The 19,791-nt window shown below is 37.6% G+C and overlaps 1 protein-coding gene across 1 annotated transcript in view; it reads right to left on the bottom strand.

The window, feature by feature from the left end:
- Positions 1 to 19,791, bottom strand: part of FAT4 (FAT atypical cadherin 4) — a 151,002-nt gene that overhangs the window by 19,574 nt on the left and 111,637 nt on the right. The window contains exons 10-14 of the mRNA XM_025050924.1: positions 19,607 to 19,791; positions 11,098 to 11,202; positions 6,867 to 7,192; positions 3,894 to 3,979; positions 2,870 to 3,049 (exon numbers count right to left, since the gene is read on the bottom strand). Coding sequence (XP_024906692.1) covers positions 2,870 to 3,049; positions 3,894 to 3,979; positions 6,867 to 7,192; positions 11,098 to 11,202; positions 19,607 to 19,791 — 882 coding nt within the window. The remainder of the gene's footprint in view (positions 1 to 2,869; positions 3,050 to 3,893; positions 3,980 to 6,866; positions 7,193 to 11,097; positions 11,203 to 19,606) is intronic.

The following is a 19,791-nucleotide window of genomic DNA, read 5'->3' as shown; positions in this document are numbered from 1 at the left end:
TGAGTAGGCCGGTGGACCGAGGGTCTAACGTTCAGAGGAGAGATGCCAAGCTGACAACCATTTAAGAGTCACCAGCTTTAGAGATAGTTAAAACCAAGGACTATAAAAGTGACTTAAAGAATGAATATAGATACAGAGGAGGGAGGCCGAGGAGGTGAGAGGCAGAATCGGAGGAGAGAGCCAGGAGGGACCCGCGTGCTGGTGGACAAAGTGATTTTGGGGGAGGGAGTGATGAACTGTTCCTGGCAATGCTGAAGTTTGAGTAAGATGAACGCTAACCACTGATTTCTTCAAAACAGAGGTGGTTGGTCGCTTTGACAAAGAACAACTTTTCAAAGAAAAAAGAGAATTAACTTGGTAGCTAAGAGGAAAATGGGAGAGGTATATACATATATTTATTTATTTTCAGTAAAAGCGGGGGAATAACAGCATGGATTGGAATGAGACAAGAACCACGAGAAGGCTGGAGCGCCGTTTCTGGGAGGTTTGGGGATGGGCTCGATGGCCTGAAAAGGGCTCGGCCTTTGTGGGAGGAGGGCGAGCTCGCTCATTACGAGGGGCACAGTTTTAGAGCGGGGTGCGTGAGCAGATGAGGGGCACAGGTTTAGAGCGGGGTGCGTGAGCAGATGAGGAGGGATGAGCTCTGAGGAGCCGTCTCTTGATGGCTTCCATTTTCAGAGCAAGTTAGGAAGCAAATTCATTAGCCGAGAAAGGATACAGGAGGTGATGTTCGCAGGCTGTGGGAAGAGGCGACCTGAGCTAGTCACTGAGGAGTGGGGACATGATTAAACCAGGGGAATGTAATATATTGCCTGGCAATATCATGGCTGCACTGGAGGTTAGGGATCATCAATTTAAAGAGACTGCGAATTCCTCAAGAGCAAGGATCTGCCTTGTCCATGTATTTGCATCTAGCACCGGGCCAACTGACCAACGCTCACGATTCAGCTTTGCTACTCACTAGCTGGCTGACTTTGGGCAAGTTTCTTAAACTCTGAGTAACTCAGTTACCTCATCTATAAAATGAAAATAATAGTATCTATCTCGTGAAATGGCTATAAAGTTTAAACAGACTAATACAGTAAAATACTACGAACAGTGTCTGGTCCATAGTAAGGTATCAATAAATGTTAGTCCCTGTAGACACTGGATAAATCTGAAATTAAAGAAAAAAAAGAAAAAGAAAAGAAAACTTCAAATTCGGGAGCCTTGAAATAGTTGGTCTTTAAATCTTATACATTATGCCAGAATATTTAAAGACCATGACCTCCGTCATATCAAAAAAATAAGACACGGTTAGGAATAAACCCAAACTTATTAATTATAATAAGGTGAAATGTTTCCGGTGAAGCTCCAGTCTTGAATTTAGAATCTTTTATGACAAAAAGTGATGAAAAAATTAGATAAAAATTCTCACTTCAAGAGAATTCTATCTCAATTTACAAATTTTCTAAGAACTTGTGAAATATATGCTTCACGTGAAGCATAATATAAGAGAAATTAATGTAAGACTATTCCTTATAAGATGGTGTATATAGAATAGTCTCCATGGCCATGCCACCCTAAACAAGTAGTACTTGGATGGGAGACCACCTAGGAAGACCAGGTGCTGTAGGTGTACAAAATAAAAAAAGTAAGGGCTGGTGAGCTGACAAGGTCCTTACAATCTGTGAGGTCAACCAAGGGTTGCCTCGCCTAAAAAAAAAAAAAAAAAAAAAAGAATAAGCAAATTATGTATATGTACTACCATTATAATCTTTCTGAAAAGTAATTCGACAATACATATGACTTAGATCTCTATGTTTTGATCTAAAAAGATATTCATAACATATTTAAAAGTAAAAATGTCACTATTTCAAAAATATTTGTGTGAACATTGAAAAAAGATACAGAATGATGCACGTCCAGGCATTTACAATGGTCAGCAATGAGCTCTGTGTTTTTCTGTGCTCTGTGGTTAATTATAACGTGATAGTACTATATTATAATAAACCAATAAAATAAGGGTAAATGCCAAGTTGCATTAAAATACTTAAGTCACAAACATTAGGAAGTATTCACAGCTTTTTGCCTTTGTAATTTTCTTTCCAGAAATCTCAAGCAAGAAAATAATGTGAGCAGATATTTTTGTGACTGTTTATTAATCACAGGGTTAATGATATATTAGTGATACCGGAAGTACTAAAGTATACGAGCATAGTTAAAACAGCACATCTGTATTATGGAATACTAGGCAGTCATGGATGTCACAATGACCTAAGAGTGTCTATGGGTAGTTAGTTTATAGGCTACTTGATATTTTTCTGAATTTTCCAAATTTTCAATACAAATTAGAATAACTTTTTAAATAAAATGTTATTTTCACAATTCCTAAATCATTGCTGGAAACCTAACCAATAACTAAATAGGAAAAAAAAACAAAACAAAAAAACTACTTTATAGCTTACAATTAATCAAATTATTACTTGTTAAAGATGTATCAAGATTTGGGAAATGTATATATTTATATGAAAACTATTTAATTTCAAGTATATATTATCGCTAACACTTATGTATCATACTGGGATAGGTTTCTTCCTACGTGATTACCTATTTAACTCTTATCATCTTTACAGCACTCTGCAAGGTAGAGTACATACACATATACATATATTGTCTTAAAACTCTGGAAAATAAGAATTAACTTTCTAATCGAACATTACATTTTAGGCCAAAATTTCACAGCTATAAATAAATATTCAAAATTCAAAACAATGTAAACCATTTGGTATTTTTAGGGCTTTGGGCACAATAATTTCATCTCTTGATGCTCAATTATCATACATGTTTTGCGTTTTCTTTGAAAGCGTAGGAAATAAAATTGCCATACATGTCTAGGATGCCTTGTGCTGCCAAGGCCTGGCTGGGTTCCAGAGGCCTTCCATTGACTGCGAACTCCATTATGCACCCGACGAAATCATGGCTTTCCACGTGTCCCCTCCTCCGAAGGACTGGTTCTAGAGATCTGATGCCTCCAACTGTGACTCGATTTGGCTGAACATCAAGAGTCCTCCATTGAAAAAAAAAAAAGCGTATTAGTTCCGACACGAGAGATTTCGGCAGAATGCTTTGTTTAATAAAGAGTGAAGATCATTTTTTCTGGCATGTGTGATAACATGGTGAATTTGAGTGACAACATTACCTGTTAATGCATGTCCACCAAAGAGGATTATTAGGTTTTTAAGGTATAAAAATAATAAAACTTATGCCAAAGATATTTTCAGTTCGTCAGATGGGACTTATAAAACAATGCTGAATTAGCAAGAAGGAGCGCACTGTCAGAAAAAAGATAAAATTCAGCAGAAGTAATGAGCACTCTAATATTAACGTCAGATTACATTTTTCCTTCATTACAGAGATAAGGAATACTAATAAATTAATTAATGCAATGGATTATGCGTGACTATTTTTGTTTGTTATTATTTCTATTAAAATCACCTATGTTTTACGAGGGATAATGCTGTGTCTCAGTTTGAGGTGCTATTGAAAAATATCTGTCATAATTTTCACATGCAACATTTAGAGAATGTGTCTAAAAGGGGTAGGGTCCTTATTCTGATCTTGCAGGACCCGGGTCTCATGCGATTATTTCACAAGGCTTCTCTGACATGAGTCTATGTTAGTCTTTCCTTTCTCGAGCGTTATTCTCATCTCTACCACTTCGTTTCATACCTTTTATTGCATATTTTGTACACAACTTATTAACTTTTTGTTTTACAGTACAAAAACCCCTTGGGAGAGAATAAGATACTTTAAACTTATACATAATACTTAGCAGAATACAATTACTTTCAATGTACAATTTCCTTTTTAACGTCAAGCATTGATGATGATCAAACTAATATTTTACTTACCAGTCATCTGAAACCGCCACATTACTGACAGTGCAATATCCCGGTTCTTGGTTCTCAGGACAAGAGTCCACCGTCAAGGAAGCCGCCTGCGGGCCGAGAGGAGGAACGTTCACCCTGGGCTCTACTGTCCCCGTGTCAGCCAACGCTGCCCAGGGCTTGTTTCTATGTGGACGTGCTCTCGAAGTTGTGATAAGCTTTTGATTTAGTATATGATAATAAATACAAAATTAAATTGTGGACACGTGTTTCTTTGGTATGTTGAAAACTAAAACTGTGAAATAATTCCATGTGAGGGGTGGGAGGGTGCTTTGAAAAGCCTTCTCCAACTCCCCTGCTTTACAGATGAAAGAATAAAAGTGTCATTAACATATCTTTGGATATCATACTGTAGGTCTGAGACAGCTTCCTGGGTTTACAATCTTAATAAGCCTGCTTATTCTACGATCCAGCTAGTCTAACAAGTGAAAAAGAAAAAAAAAAAACCACTGGATTTCTGATTTTCAAATGTCTTTCCCAATAATATATCATGCATAGATGCAAAAGGATTCTGAAAGTACAACATAAATATACTATTACAACAACCTATGAAGATCATAATACCTCCATTAAAGATAAAATTTGAGATGATGTAAAGAAATCAATTAGATGCTATTTTCATTTATAAGAAACATTTATAAATAGCATACTACAACATAGCTATGTATAATCAGAATGTATTATCATATATTCTTATACAGTAGAAACTCTCCCAATATTTAAATCACAACAGTAGTTGTTTTTATATCCTAAGAGATATATTACCCCGAGACAAAAGTTTTCTTCTAGTAGAATATATGAATACTCTACGTGATCAATAAACAAAGTCAGCAAGTTATGGTCATTAGATCCAAGAATATGACAGAAGGCAGAGCCTCTGTGTCGGGCAGTGGCCACTGGGGTTAGCTGTGGTCCAGTTTAAGACCAAGATCGTTGCACATCGATGTTATTCTGAGCCCTACAATGACGATATGATGCCCCTTTCTGCTCCCCAAGCTGCTGTAAGTTCTACAAATGATAAATCTTAGCATATTTTCGTTGGTGAAATTATAAGGATGATATTCAGAATGTGGCATTTCAGTACCTGGCCAGCGACTCACAGGAAGCGGCCTAACCTAAAAAGCAGGGGGACTGAGGGTGTCTCCCAGGGCAGACAACGAAGGTTCTGCCGAACACTGTTGGAACACCAGCGAACGGGGCCGCTCCAACTCCGTCCACTTGTACATCAATGTCAACAGTCGACCCCTTGCAGTGCAGATCTGCATGTGACTTGTGACTCCCCCAAAACTTAAGCTGTCACTCAGTATCCACGTGGGATCAGTTTCAGGGCCCCCTGAGGACACCACAATCGGCAGGAGCTCCCAGTATAAACGGCATAGAACGGCATGCCCCGTCTACATGGACCCCCATCCCGGGTCAGAAGCACCGTGGGTGTTTACTGAGGAAATCCGCATACAGGTGGCCCCCACGCAGTTCAAACCCATGTTGCTCAAGGGCCAGCTGGGCTACTAAAGTATTAATTTATAAGGATGTCATTCCAGGTTAACTTTAATAAAAACAAAGCAAACGTGAGAAACATAGCAAGTTGACCAAAATTACCTCTTACTCACATGAAAAGGCATTTATCTGGTTTTCTGTCTTCCTGAATCAGGTCACTTCCATTATGTACGGAAATTATTCATTTCCTTAATATCCTATTTCTATCAGTAGCGCATGATTTTGAGGGATTGTCAATAAAATATGTATATTTAGATGGGAGATTTATAAAAGTGCATATCTTAAATATCTCACATTTCAGAAATAGTGAAGGGGATCATTTGTAGTCACTGTACATCAGATATTACTGGCTAAAATATTTTTAAAATATTTCTATCAATTATTATAACTTACAATGGTTATAATTATTATAGCTTATAATGATTATAAGCTCCATACACAGAACTCTTATGCGCCATGCAAATTTTTTCTTGCCACCTTCTCAAGGAAATTATAATAAATACTGACATCTTTAGGAAACATCTACACTCCGCATTTAGTTGACTCTTTCAATAGCTAATAATTTTTTTCTAGTCATCTATAAAATTGAGCGACATTCAATCTCAAAAGCAGTATTGGGTTTTCATGATACAACGTGCGTGGCTTGACTATTTGATTTAAGCAGAATTCCCTTTAATTTATTTCTAAAGTAAACGTTAACACATCTCTCTCTGTGTATACTATGCGAAGTATCCATCCATTCTAGAGATTCCTAAAGCGATCATGGAGTGTCACATAAATATTTATGAATGCCTCAACTAGAAAAAACAGCTGAGAGCACAGTATCTTATTTTAGTCAATCTTAATATTTAACGTAGTTTTCTAATTTTCTAAAACCCTGGTGATACAACTCAAAGAACAGATACCTGAGGGCGAGTTTTACTTAAATAGTAGCTCGTGCAGTTTAATCTTCAGAGTTGAATGCACCTTCTTTTACTGTTGAATTTTTCTACGGGTACAGCTGTAAACTGAGATGTTTCTATCCTCTCTACAATGATTCAAAGCTGAGAAGTTAATGAATTTGCCAGTTTCCAACAAAATCCTTTTGAACTGTAGAGAACAGATTCAAAACCCAGTCGGGACCTTATTTTAGATGTTTTCTGAAACTGGGAGACACTTTCCCTCTGACGGAATAATGCCGAGGAGTTTTCCCCATTTGCTGTGACTCAAACCTGATGCCTGGGGCCACATACTACGAATTATTTTCTGTCCTCGGGCATGCCTCATGCCACCTCTCTTTGCTCTCCCTCTTGCTCCCAAGCCTTGTTGAATGGTCAGGAATTTTAGAGGGACCTTGTATGTCAGCAGGTAAAATCGCCTACTCCCCGTAAGAGTCCGCTGACGACATCTTAGCCATCCAGTTATCTTACACACGCTCAGAGAACGGGGCTGAGGTGGTACCACCTGTCCCCCGTGAAGGTCACCTGTTAGCATGAGGAAACCACTGTGAAAATGTCCGTCTGACACCTTCTTCATGGTGGTGAGTTTATATGTACCGCTGCCTAAATTATAAGAGAATCTTAGTCTTTCTTCAGCAATTTCAAGGGCCAGAAATTCAGCCCGGTCCCCCGTCTGGTTGTCATAATTGTAAAGCAATAAAGCATGGCTTTTAATAGTTGCAAATTTGACATAAATATAGTTGTTATTGGGATCCAAGCTGGGAAATTCCATGTACGATAACTCCTCAAATCCATAACTGTTCAACTCGCAGTGTTTTCCAAAGACACCTGCAGATGGGAAAATCGACAAACTGACACATCAAACTCCAGTGATGTTTTACTAAATGACTTAAAGATATTTTTAAGTTACAATAATGAGTCACACTTAAAAGAACACTTTTAATTATTCTCAAAGAATACCATCTAAATTAAATTGAAATAGAATAAATTGACGATCTTAAGAATATGTAACAAAAATGATAAACTGATGCAATTGTTTTTTGGGGGCCAATTAGGGAACATATCTAAGAATACTCCATTTCCACAAATTAGAATTAGTGGAATGGCATATGTGTCAAAAGATTTCTTTCCTGGACACCTTTCAAAATTAGTCTGTCAATCTTTTTAAAGTTTTAATTTTCTCTAATTTTCAAACAAGATACTTCCTTCGTAATACATAATTCTTAAAAACAATTTTAATTCAATTGAAGATAGTAAATTTTGTTTTGACTTAAAAAAAAAAATCAGTCCCTGTACTCATGCTATTTTCAAGGGTCACAAAATCAGGGAAGGAAATAACTGTCTTAGTTTTTATCTCTTTCTTGGTTCATGCCCACTTTGGGCATGATTTATACCAGGCTACTTGGAAGTAGTGTTCTGTTTTTCCAAAATCCAGCATTCCCACTTGTTTGTGCTGGTTCTTTTTCAAACTTGAAAAATGAGTTTTATTGATGTTATAGCGCTACGCCAAAATTCTTTTCCCACAAATATTAGTAGACTGTAGCAAATGATTGGAAAATTAACCCATGCCAATACATCATAACTCTTATTAACTTGCAGAGGCTTCATTCCTTAATTTTGGCTGCACATCCCTTGTAAATGCGTTACATTTAGAGTCAGGAAATTGTTCAGCCAGAAGAACCAATGCCATCATTTTACAGAATATGTAAAACTTGCCCAAGGCCACAGAACTATGGGGATGGAGCCAGTATTTGAGGCCAGATCAACTAATTGTCTAGCTGTTTGGCTACGCCACGTTTTATATCCAAATGTTCTTTAAGTTGAAATGGCCTAGAAGCTGGTATAAAAGCGTGGGTATTATCTTTTCTTTTTCTGTCAAGGCTGAGATACTATTCACTGTAAATATGTAGAAATATATATAATTTATGTTTAATCATTAACTGAAGTTAAAGAAAAGGCAAAGGAATTAATGGAATCATATATGTTATATGTCATACATTACATATGGCATACATTTATATACATTATAAATGTATCTTATCATATAGTATTTCAACTTATCTATCTTATATTTATATGCAACACAAATGTTAAAGTTATTTATATCATATATTTATTATATGATATATACCTTACTTATATATGCAGAAAGAGTAGCCAAAGGTAAAAATAAAGTACACAAATGAAATACGTAGGTAGATGACTGAAGAAGTATGTGCTATGTGTCCCAGAAGGTGTCTTCTGATTACATTTTCATAAACCTATGAAAGTTTGCCTGAAATTGAATATACATCTATGTGGAAAGTATACAGACCCTGGAAAGATGTTCTACATTTTTATTCAAGTTGACACTGTTTTAAAACATGAAAATACTTCTTTATGAAATACTTTTTTTCTTTTTAAGGAGTTGTGTTATTGTTCTTAGAGAAAGATAGATGTTTGTTTTTTGAAATACAATAATAAAATTTAATGAGGATTTAAAATCTGCTTTCCACATAAAATGCCATGAAATAAACTTATATAAAAGTCAAGAAATATTAAAATTACTCTAAATATTAAAATTACTCTACCCAAAAGGACATTTTGTGTGTATATGCATATATGAAGTTATATGCAGGCTCTTTCTAAAGTCATAAGCACTTTGCTTTCGTTCTAAACTATAACCTAAAAAAAAAGAATCTAAAACTCTAAAAAAAATTTCTAAATCTAAAAGCAAATCTTTCACTGATGAGAAGGTAAACAGTGCAACTTTTTTTCTACCTTTGCAATTATAGTTAAGATGTTTTATAGGACGCGTGGGTAACTCCCTCCAGCTATATGTTCTTTGGAATCCCATCTGCCATTTTATTTGTATGTTTCACCCAACATTCGATTTAAAAAGGGAAGTTACTTTTTCCTTCTAATTCTCTCTGGTCTCAAATCATATATTGTTGTTTCAAAATTTTTGTTTTGTTTTGTTTTGTTTTATAAGTGCTTCTGTTAGTGTCTGACAGTGTCTAATTTAAATAATCTTTTTTGTCTTTGCTACTGGAAGGAACAGGGAGAGAAATCTGCACTGCCGGCGATGCCCGATCCGTCTCTATGTTAATGCGTGTTGTTGTGCTAGTTCCTTTCCCTGAAGAGCTCTGGTCGGGTGACAAGGTCCATTTGGACCCCAAAACTCTTCCGCCCAACAGGCAATGACTGCTGGAACAGCGACACGGCAGCGACAATTTGTTCCGATTTAGTATCGATTATCGTAAATCCTCCTGTGTGTGAGTGGAATGCAAAGGAATCTAAAAATGTGAACCACCTTTGTTCGGTCCCCTGAAAATCATGTTCCACTTTCCATTCCAATCCCCGTTATCTTGCATTCCAGAACACAAGTGAAACCATGAAACCTGACCGTGGTTACGTGCGGAAAGCAGCGCCCCTTAGGGCTGTAAGGTAATGATGGCAGAAGGAAGTTTGAGGCCATCTAAGGCTGTGGCCATTCTGACCTCGGTCTGCCTTTCATTCACTGTGTCATGAGCATGACTGGTGAGAATGTCAAATACATTTTAAGAAGGAGGGGCACTGTGAACGTCGTACTGGCCTAAAAATAAAGTTGTGTCCTGGTCACTAAATCCATGTCATCCTGGGGCAGTTTTCTTTTGTTGTCGTTTTTTGACTTTAGACAAACTCACAGTGTCCGGGCCTCGGAACCATGGCAAAAATGCATGGCTCACAATGAGATATTTGTATATTCTGTTTTTCTTTATCATTCTATTGATGTGGTTTATAAAACAGAAGTAGATAGAGTCACAGACTTATTTGAAAATAACAGCTTATTTTACCGGTTACTAGAAACCTCAGATTCTTTTTAAGTTCTATTCTCTACTCTACATTAAGATTCACTTTTCTGGTCCACAGTGATATGTCCAAGGAAAGACCAGAAAGATACCCTTCTCCTCCTCTGCCTACGGAGAAGGACAGGGTCTCCACCTACTGCAGGACACACGGATGTGAGTGCTGTGGTGAAGCCTGAGTCAGCCTTTAAATTAATAGAATGATCACAAACCTATGACATAAACCAAGTTACAGTGAAAGATTCCTCCCGGCTTTCTTCATCATACTTGGCCGTCTCAGTGCTGGCAACCCCTGAGTGACACCTGAGAGGAATCTTTTAGTTCGCTCCACTATGTTGAATAAAATCGTATGTGTACAAAAAAATTCTCACAACTTTCTTCCTCAAGAAAACACGTCAGTCTGAATTGTGATTAGTTATGTTGATACTGTCTTCAAAAGCCTATCATGAAAACCGCGTGGTCAGTTACTAAATCTTTCTAATATAAGTGGCTGAATTAATGTAAGAAACAAAAGCAAAACAAAACAAAAATCATTTTGACTGATTATTTTTTAAAGATTTGAAAGAGAGAATGATGTCAAATAGTGTCTGAGATTTTTTATTTGACAGGCTCTAGGGTAAAAGGAAGGCATCCATGAATATCCGAGGGTAAATATCCCGAGGACACAACACAAATTCAATTATCTTGAGTTGATTATTTTTCTAGTAATGATCAAAGCTATATGTTCAACGGGATTTCCATAATTAACTTGTAAGAATATTAAATCTTTGAGATTTTGTTTTGCTAAACTCTCACGTGTGAAACATCTAGTATCATTTTAATCACTCGAGGCACAGTGAAGCTACAACGGCTAATCTGTGTGCCAAACAGTTTGATGTTTCACAAGAACGTCTGAGCTGTACTCACCAAACGGGCAGTGACAGTAGTAAGGCTCCACGCCACTCTGGCAGGACCCGCCGTTAAAGCAGGGGTTGCATTCACAGTAATCGACTGAAGACTCACACATTTTCCCTGAAAAGTAGTAAGCTCAATTTTAAAAATCTTATGCATAAATATATTAACGCCATCGCTGCATAACCATATATAGAAACCTATCCTGAGAGATTATATCTCGAAAAAAAGAAATACGAGACCATTTTACTTGACATGAGGAAAACAGAATATTGTCATTTTAATGTTTAGAAAATAATTTACATATCCATCTTGAAAGGAACGACCGTTTTCAGGGAAATCACAAGTGGTGACTATATTTAAATGTTTTCACTAAATCTATCTTCTCTTTTCCATGTCACTTCATTTACTGCATTTCATAACTGGAGAGTTGAAACTTTTAAAGTAGAATTTTCAATGTAGAGATTTCCTTGACTCGGATGTTTTTAAAGGTAAGAATCAACGTCATGTAGCTTAACTGTAAAACTACGATCTTTTCACTCTCAAAAAATACCCCTTAATGTGTACACACATACTGGCTGTAAAGCAGAATAACACATAAGAAAATACATCAAACACATTTTCAAATACTGACCAAGGTTTATTCTCAACTATGGATTATGTACACTTCGTCCTTTATCTGCAATAATAAGATCTAACCAGCATAGTTTTCAGTCTATAAAGATTTTTCTCATACATCATCTTGGTTAAGTTAAATCGACTAATACTGACCAAATGCCTGTTATGAACCAGGCATTTTAGGAGGTCAGGATATGACAGGCAAGAAAGCAGGCAAGTGTCTTAACACGGCGTTTCCACTTTAATGATGCACTCAACAGGAAACACATTTCACGGATGAAGGAGAAGAGGCCGTTGGACGCTAATATCTGGCTTAAGAAATTATAAAACTATGGCACAGACCAATGTAGACCACAGCCAGGTGTCACAAAGTTATAACTTAATAGTTAATCACTTGGTAGGCAAAATTTTGTTGCTGTTAATGGTGTTTTTTTTTTCTTATATAAACTTAAATGTGTTTTAATACCGGTTAATTACTATTCAATAAAGTAACATAATTATTATTATTATCAGATATGTATTATATATAATTATGGGAATAATCTGATTCTGAGAAACACTGTGAAGTCAGCAAGTTCTTATTGTCCATCCATTGACAGGAGGACTTAATTATTTATTTCATTAATAATTAAGAGTCTGGTTTTGTAAAGCTATTTTCTACTTCCTGGCATGATTGCACTAATACTTTTATAAAATGTCTTATGAAAACATGTACATTTCATGTGCACGACTAGACTTCATGTTAAGCGTAGATAAACCATAGCATCATAACTATGCTTAGAACATAGTCAAAATTTTTGTTTAATTTAGTTCTGTTTTTGTGGCTTGATTATGTAGCCACGATTGTTCTGGTTTGAAATCATGAGTGTGAGTCAGCCCTCATGACACCGCTAACAAACATGCTTCTCTACATCACTGGGTTATAAACACAACATTTTTTCCTTTATAAATAAAACTGGGAACCTTCGTACAAGGGAAAAGCTAACGATTTCAGATTACTTTTCTATCCTAAGGGGAAACAATGAAATAAACAAGTTACCAGTCTAAAGGCACGGAAATTACGTTTCAAGGATTGTACCCATGCGTTACGTTTGACAAACAGGCAGGACTTTACAGAAACCCTGTGCAAAATCAGCCCCGAGAGGTGCTGTGTCATAGGAGAACCCTCTCATAGGATGCCTTCCAGCTGGATTTGTGACAGATTTTTCTAAAGAAGGGTTTTTGTTTTTGTTTTTTTCTTAATAGAATATCAGTGTTGCCCAATAGAGAATAAATAAGACCTACTGGCTATACTTCTGATTATTTATTTGCCATGAGGAAAAGTCACGACTTACATCTACAATTTTTTTTCCACTGCAAGAGCAATCATAATAGCCCCACATACTACTGGACCAAGTAAGGTTTCATTTTCTGTTTTTGAAAATTTCTTTTAGAGTTGTGTTGAAAGTAGCATGTATTAAATTCATAGATTATTATACTTTATAGATATTGTCAGTGAAACTTTTAAATTGCGAAAACACGTGAGTGGGTTACAAAATTATAGACTTCGCTTTGTGAAGACTGGAAATGGGGGAGCAAAGGTTAACCAGTTGAGGGGGCACTGTCACATGTGCTTTACTCAATGTATAAGAGTATAAAAAACTCAAGTCACTGACCCCATGAACCTCAGCTACATCCTTTCTGGAATCCTGTTTGGGGAGACCAACGTTTTAAATGCTGATTTAAACAATAAAAGAAATGTAAGGTTTGTGAAGGTGGATTCATATCAATTCATTGTCTCATTTACCCCTTACAAAATGAGATTTTGAACCGGTATCTGGGTTAAATTTACATGTAAACTAAAGGCTATCTCAGTTCATCCAAAGTGGTGGGTAGAAAGAAACCCTAAAAGAAAGAAGACTTATTCATACATTTAAACATTCAGTGACTACGGAAATGTCAGAAGAAGCTACAAACTATGAAAATATTAATTTGCGAATGAATTTCTTTTAAAAGGTAAAATAAATTCTCAATAGATTCTGGTTCTTTCAGAACACAATATAAATAGACATTGGGAAAAGAAAAAATTCAGCTTTTCAGTTAACATTTTAATTGAAAAGTTGACTTTCTTCTTTTTCCTCAGCAGATAATTATCAAAAATGTAAGAAATGAGACTTAGGTAGGAGTCAAATAAATGAATTTATTGTTGAATTTAGGGAAAAAGTAGCCTGGTTTGTTGGTGTTAGAATATGTAAATTATTTACCATTCAATGATTCTGTAAGTACTCCAATTAATGAGTAAATTTTTTACTATTAGCGAATTTCAAAGAGGTTGCCATACTAGAAATTGAGATTCAAAGATACGGTTTGAAAAGTCAATATTACAATTTAAATTATGAAAAGAGCTTTTTTTTTCTTTTATGTGAGAGGAAGATGTCATAATTCTACTGATGAATCCAAAGAAAGCCTTCCGATGCGTGGCTCCCAGGTGTGGAATGCACGCTCTGCCACCCGACCACAAGTCAGCAACAGGTTCTGTACGGTTCTGTGTGTGCCTGTCCACTCCAGTTCTAGCGTTAAGGGCACAATGGTTATCAGAGAATGTGCTCCGATGTGCTTCTGGTGAAAACAATCTGATGTCGGAGCACCTTGAAACAAAGTGTTGGATCGCTAACACAATGCTGCAAGTCAGTCAACACTACCTGTCAGCGCCTTGAAGCTTGGGGGAAACTGATAGGACTTGCGCACAGAAAAGCGTCTCCGGAACTCAGCCTTTTTCTGTTAAGAGATGTTAACCGTCATGGCAGCCGTTTAGAAGGATAAACCGATCTCACTGCCCTGACTTCATCAATCGATTGTGTTAATGTGTATCATAGGCAGGAGGAGCGGTGCTTCGGGAAGGGTAAGAATGGGAATTGCTGGCGACGGAAATGAAAGCATAACGGGAGGCCAGGGTGGCCAGAGAATTTCCAGAGTTAGCGCAGCTGACTGAAGAAACTGAGCATATATCTTCATGTGCTGAAGTGTTGAAAATAAAACGAATCCATGGTGATCACGTGTGGTCTTTGCAACAGGATGTATATTGGAGTTTGACTCATTCTGATGGCATATTTTAATGTTGGATTATGTAGAGCTGAGGTAAGTTTATTCTCACTCTATGAGGATATGATGATTTCTGATGTTCTATAGTCTATATAGGCATCAATTTAATGTCTTAGATCATATATATGTTAGGTCACCACGAGTATTACTTTTGCATTTCTTATGCATAAAGAAGGGAGACTGTGTGCAACTACCTAAGCCTGTTTTCTATCTAAATCGATATTAAATCGATATAATTTCATAATACATATATGCTATTTATTCTGAATAATTATGCTTATAAGCATTTTTATTATGTTAGCAAAAAGTAGCTGTTTTTTTGCACACTATGTAAAATGATTCCTCTTATGTAAAAAGCACTATGAAGATTGCTCATCGAAATGTCCTCATCAAATAGCATTATGTTTTTTCATATAAAAATAAAGCAAAAAAGTCATGTTGAAATACAGGCTGCTGGTCAGAAAAGCTAAAGGAAAAAACAATTTTACCTTTGAATTTTGAAAGATGTACAAATACAGTCTCAATGAGATTATAGATGATTATATATGACATACATAATATCCATGAAAAGCTTACCAATACATGCTTATTTTCTGCAGAAGTAAGAAGCATTTAAGCTACCTGAATCCTGTTTTTAATGCTTTAATAGGTCAACGTATCACTTAAGGTAAACTGTCTAATTCCACTCTTGGAAATAAAATCGAAATGAGAATGAAGCCTTTTATCCTTTCTCAGATGAGCCACTCACTCCTGTATGCCACTGAAAATGTCATTTCGTAGCTATTCACTAAATTTTGTTTATATGCGATGGTTTCTTGGTAACATGGTCATTGACGACATTGTTATATGACCTGTGATTTTAAAAGAATAACTCAGCTACTACTCTCATCTTCATGAGTGCAAACATTTGCCAAGTTTCTCAGTAAGTTACTCTGCACAATCTGTACGTAACTTTCTATTTTGGGGAAAAAGCCCTATTCATACTGTCAAGTGATGTAAGAGTGACGGATGACAAACCTCACCCCCTTGAAACTCCAGGACTTCACTTGAGAGCACAGGGAAGCTTCGCCACATGGACACCAACCCCTGGGGGTGCACTGAAAGCCACACCTACGATGCGTGCATACGTGTGCGAGTGGGTGGGAAAGGCTGAAGGGGCCGTGGGCGGATCCTGTTCCCAGACTCAGATTCAGGAGTAAGCTCCATCCACCTGCTGGTTTATACTATCAGGCCCTCCTAGGAAGGACAGATGCCCGGCATGCTACAAACCAATACCCGAGAGAGAGCAGGAGACGCCACGTGGGTTCTGATTAGTGTTCTGTTAGGTGCGACAAATTTTCATTTGCATAGGAAAAGAAATACTAGGTTCGTAGTTACTAAGTTGCTGTTTTCCTCCCAGATCCCCTGAATTTAAGGCATGAACAATATGGAAGATACTTTCTTTTGATTTACTGAGGAATACCGACAACTGATGTAATTTCCGGTATTATTAAACTTTGTGAAAAGCTAGAAATTAACTTCTCAAATGTCCTATAATTAAACTACAGGAAAATATTTTTAATAATGAAACATGAAGTGACTATAACAGAGTATGAAGTCCCTACTATTTTTTTCAATTTCCTTTTGATTCTTTTTCTAATAATGAAGAAAAAGAGATCAGAAATACAAGTTATACAAATTCATTCTCTCTAAATCACTGTCATTCAAAAATACCCTATTTCCTATCTATTATGTGACCCTATTGTCGCGAATTTGCAAATAAACTATATAAATATATAAAATCTTCCTGAGTCAGGTTACGTGACATACGTATGTATGTATGGAATGAATGAATGAATGAATGAGTGAATGAATGGAATAAACTGGTGGCAATATAATAACTATATCCCTTTATATATTTTCATTGTGGTTCCATAATTTCCATACTTGCCTCCTTATTGGATGTTCTCTACACATCCCTGTTCAGCCAACAGTCACTCTCTGTGAGGTCCTTAGGGGAAAGTCTCTTGGTTTGCATCAATTCATAAGCCACTCATTCATCATCTTTAGCACAATTTCTAACTTCACATGAAAGTCAGTGGTGTTTGTGAGTGTGTGTGTGGGGGGGGCGGGGGAGACAGAGAGAGAGAGGGAAGAAGGAAGGGAGAGAGAGAGAGAGATGAGGGATAGTGACCGAGAATTATTTTAAGCATAAAGTTAAGGAAATCTCACAGCTCCAATTCGTAATGCTACAGATTTTTTAAATATTGAAAAAAAAATTGCAGGTGAAAGTCCACAAAAGTAAATAGAGTATGAAAATGTAGGTGGCTTTGAAATAATTCTGATGATTCAAAAAATATCTGAACACACACAGGCTTTGAAGAGGCTTCACTAAGGCATTAGCACCTGCTTAATGTTAAAGGAAGTGAATCTAGCTCGAGCGAGTATTTTTAAAATTTCGCCCGACGAGGCACACATATACTTAAGCATGAATTTTGTCTAGTGGCTTCTTAGCTCTGATTAGCTCTCTAAGATCTTTTCATGCACTAGCTCCATCTTCCCAAGTCAGGGTACCTGGTAAAGACTAGCTGGAAAGAGTAACTCACAGATACAGACACTTAAACAACATATCTCTAATTTACTAATTTAGTGTGTGGATTAACAATCTGTCACCATGTTTTATTTATTTGTTTATTTGTTATACTGTTTCCTGCAAGACAAAGAAATAAAACTGTCAGACTTTAATCATCTGCTAGTTTTACTGCATGAACAATGCACAAGTTTGAAACAACGAATTGTACGAATTCAAAAAACGTTAAGATTCATGTTAATCAATTTCATGTTTATTTACATCCTCCCTGATCGTTTGGATTATCTCCAACTATGCAGATGGAGACTAAAGTGAGCTCTGAGGAGGAGCAGTATGTAAAATTAATACGTAATTTCAACTAACTTTCCAGACAGAAAGAGTTTATGATCCAGCCTTTGGCAGCTTGTCCCTAGAGTCGCCAGTGGAGGCTCAGTTTTCTACAACGTAAAATAGGAGTAACGATCGCATCTTTCTAAGCAAGACGTTATCCGTTGATGCTCAGTACTCTTTCTGTCTTTCTGAATTGCTGGCACTGGAGGTCGGAAAACGACCTTTCCCAGACTCCCTTGCAGCAGGACTCGGGTAGATTCCGCCAGCGAGCGAGAGGCAAATTTTCCTGACCTTCGATCTTAGCCAGTTTGAAGATTTTGTAAGCTATTTCCTTGTATTACATGCCTTCCTACCTAAAAGTCCTAAAGTAATTTCAGTTCCTGACCAGTCTCAGACCAATACGCTATCTCACCGGCTTTTTGTGAGGATCGAGTGGAATAATGGACAACGATTTCTTAGAAGATAACGAGGACTGACCATCACGCCCTATGGCAGGTACAAGTCACAGTGTGAGGAAGTGTGGCAGGCATATAAAGCAGAGGCTCTGGGGTCAAGCTCATAGCCAAAACCCAGTTAGACCTTTTCTCTGCCATGCCGGAGACAAGTTATTTAACGGTCTCTTCATCCCTCTAAGACCCACTTGTTTGCCTTTAAAATGGGAATGTGAAATGTTGTTACATTTCACAGCGTTGTGAGAACTAAATGAATAAACGAATAATAATGCCTGCTTTAAGCAGTGCTTAAATAGCCAGCTGACGAATGGTATTCATATTTCATAATGCAAAGAAGGGCATTCCTAAAATTTCAACCACTGCATTTAGAAGATCATGCAATGTACATTTAAATAAACTGGAGAGAAGCAGCGTGAACGGGATAGTTCTATGTCTGAAGTGAGCCCTGTCATGCTGGAGTCTGCATAGGGGCCCTTGGCTCACACCCCTGGGACTTCCCTGCCACCATCTACCACTAAACGCATTCATACTTTTTTTCATTCCAGGACTCAGCATAAACTCACTCTAAATCTAAGATTGAATGGCTCTATTATACTTGAACGGGACAAAGAAACAATCTTCATTGTTGATTTCCCAGCAGAAGAAGCAACTTTTTTTTTGGTGGGCGGGGAAGGTGATAAGGATGATTATTTTTAGAAATCGTGAACTCACAGCACAGCACGTATATAGCCCTATTACTCATGACCCTAAGACGAGAACTCTGGTGAGAGTCACCCTTGCCCGTGCCATCGCGGGGAAGGTGATAAGGATGATTATTTTTAGAAATCCTGAACTCACAGCACAGCACGTATATAGCCCAATGACCCTAAGACGAGAACTCCGGTGAGAGTCACCCTTGCCCGTGCCATCCAGCCTTCCTGTCTTCTTAGTGACTTCGTGGCACACCCCTATGACCACCACTGTCAATGACAGTACTCATCATCACTGCTCCGTAGGGGTGCTACAATCTGCCCTCGGCGTTTTACAAACATTATTTTTACTCATTACAACGGTCCTGAGAGATAAGTACGATTATTCCCATTTCGCGGGTGGAGAAATGGAAGGTCGGCGAGGTTAGGTGACGTCCCCAAAGCTTAAACTCTCGGATTCACCACACGGACTTACATCCTGACTCTGCAGCAAATTTCCTGGGCCGCCTTAGAAAACTGACTTAACTTCTCTCTACTTTAGCTTCCTTATCTGCAAAAACTGGAAAAGAGTGACCCCTACCTCATAGGTTTCTCGTGAGAAATAAAATAAATGCAGATAAAACACTCGGAACTGTGTCTGGCCAACAGTTAAGTGCTTAAAAGCGCTGGCTATGATTCTGCCCACCTTTTGAAGCGAAACCATTTAAAAAGGACAGAATTCATTACTTCGCCTTGCAGCCGACAGGGCTGAGGTCGCCGTGAAAGGCAGCCGATCGTTCCCATACCTGTGTATCCGGTTTTGCAAACGCAGCTGAAGCTCCCCGGGAAGTTCTGGCAGACGGCCCCGTTCCTGCAAGGGCTGGGCAGGCACTCGTTGACGTCGCGCTCGCAGGCCCGGCCGGTGAAGCCGTCGGGGCAGCTGCACGAAAAGCCCCCCACGAGGTTGTGGCACGTGCCGCCGTTGTGGCAC

This window comes from Pteropus alecto, unplaced genomic scaffold (assembly GCF_000325575.1).
Source record: "Pteropus alecto unplaced genomic scaffold, ASM32557v1 scaffold17, whole genome shotgun sequence".
Lineage (NCBI taxonomy): Eukaryota > Metazoa > Chordata > Mammalia > Chiroptera > Pteropodidae > Pteropus > Pteropus alecto.
The sequence above is the reverse complement of the archived record's forward strand: the minus strand, read 5'-3'. Positions and strand labels throughout refer to the sequence as shown.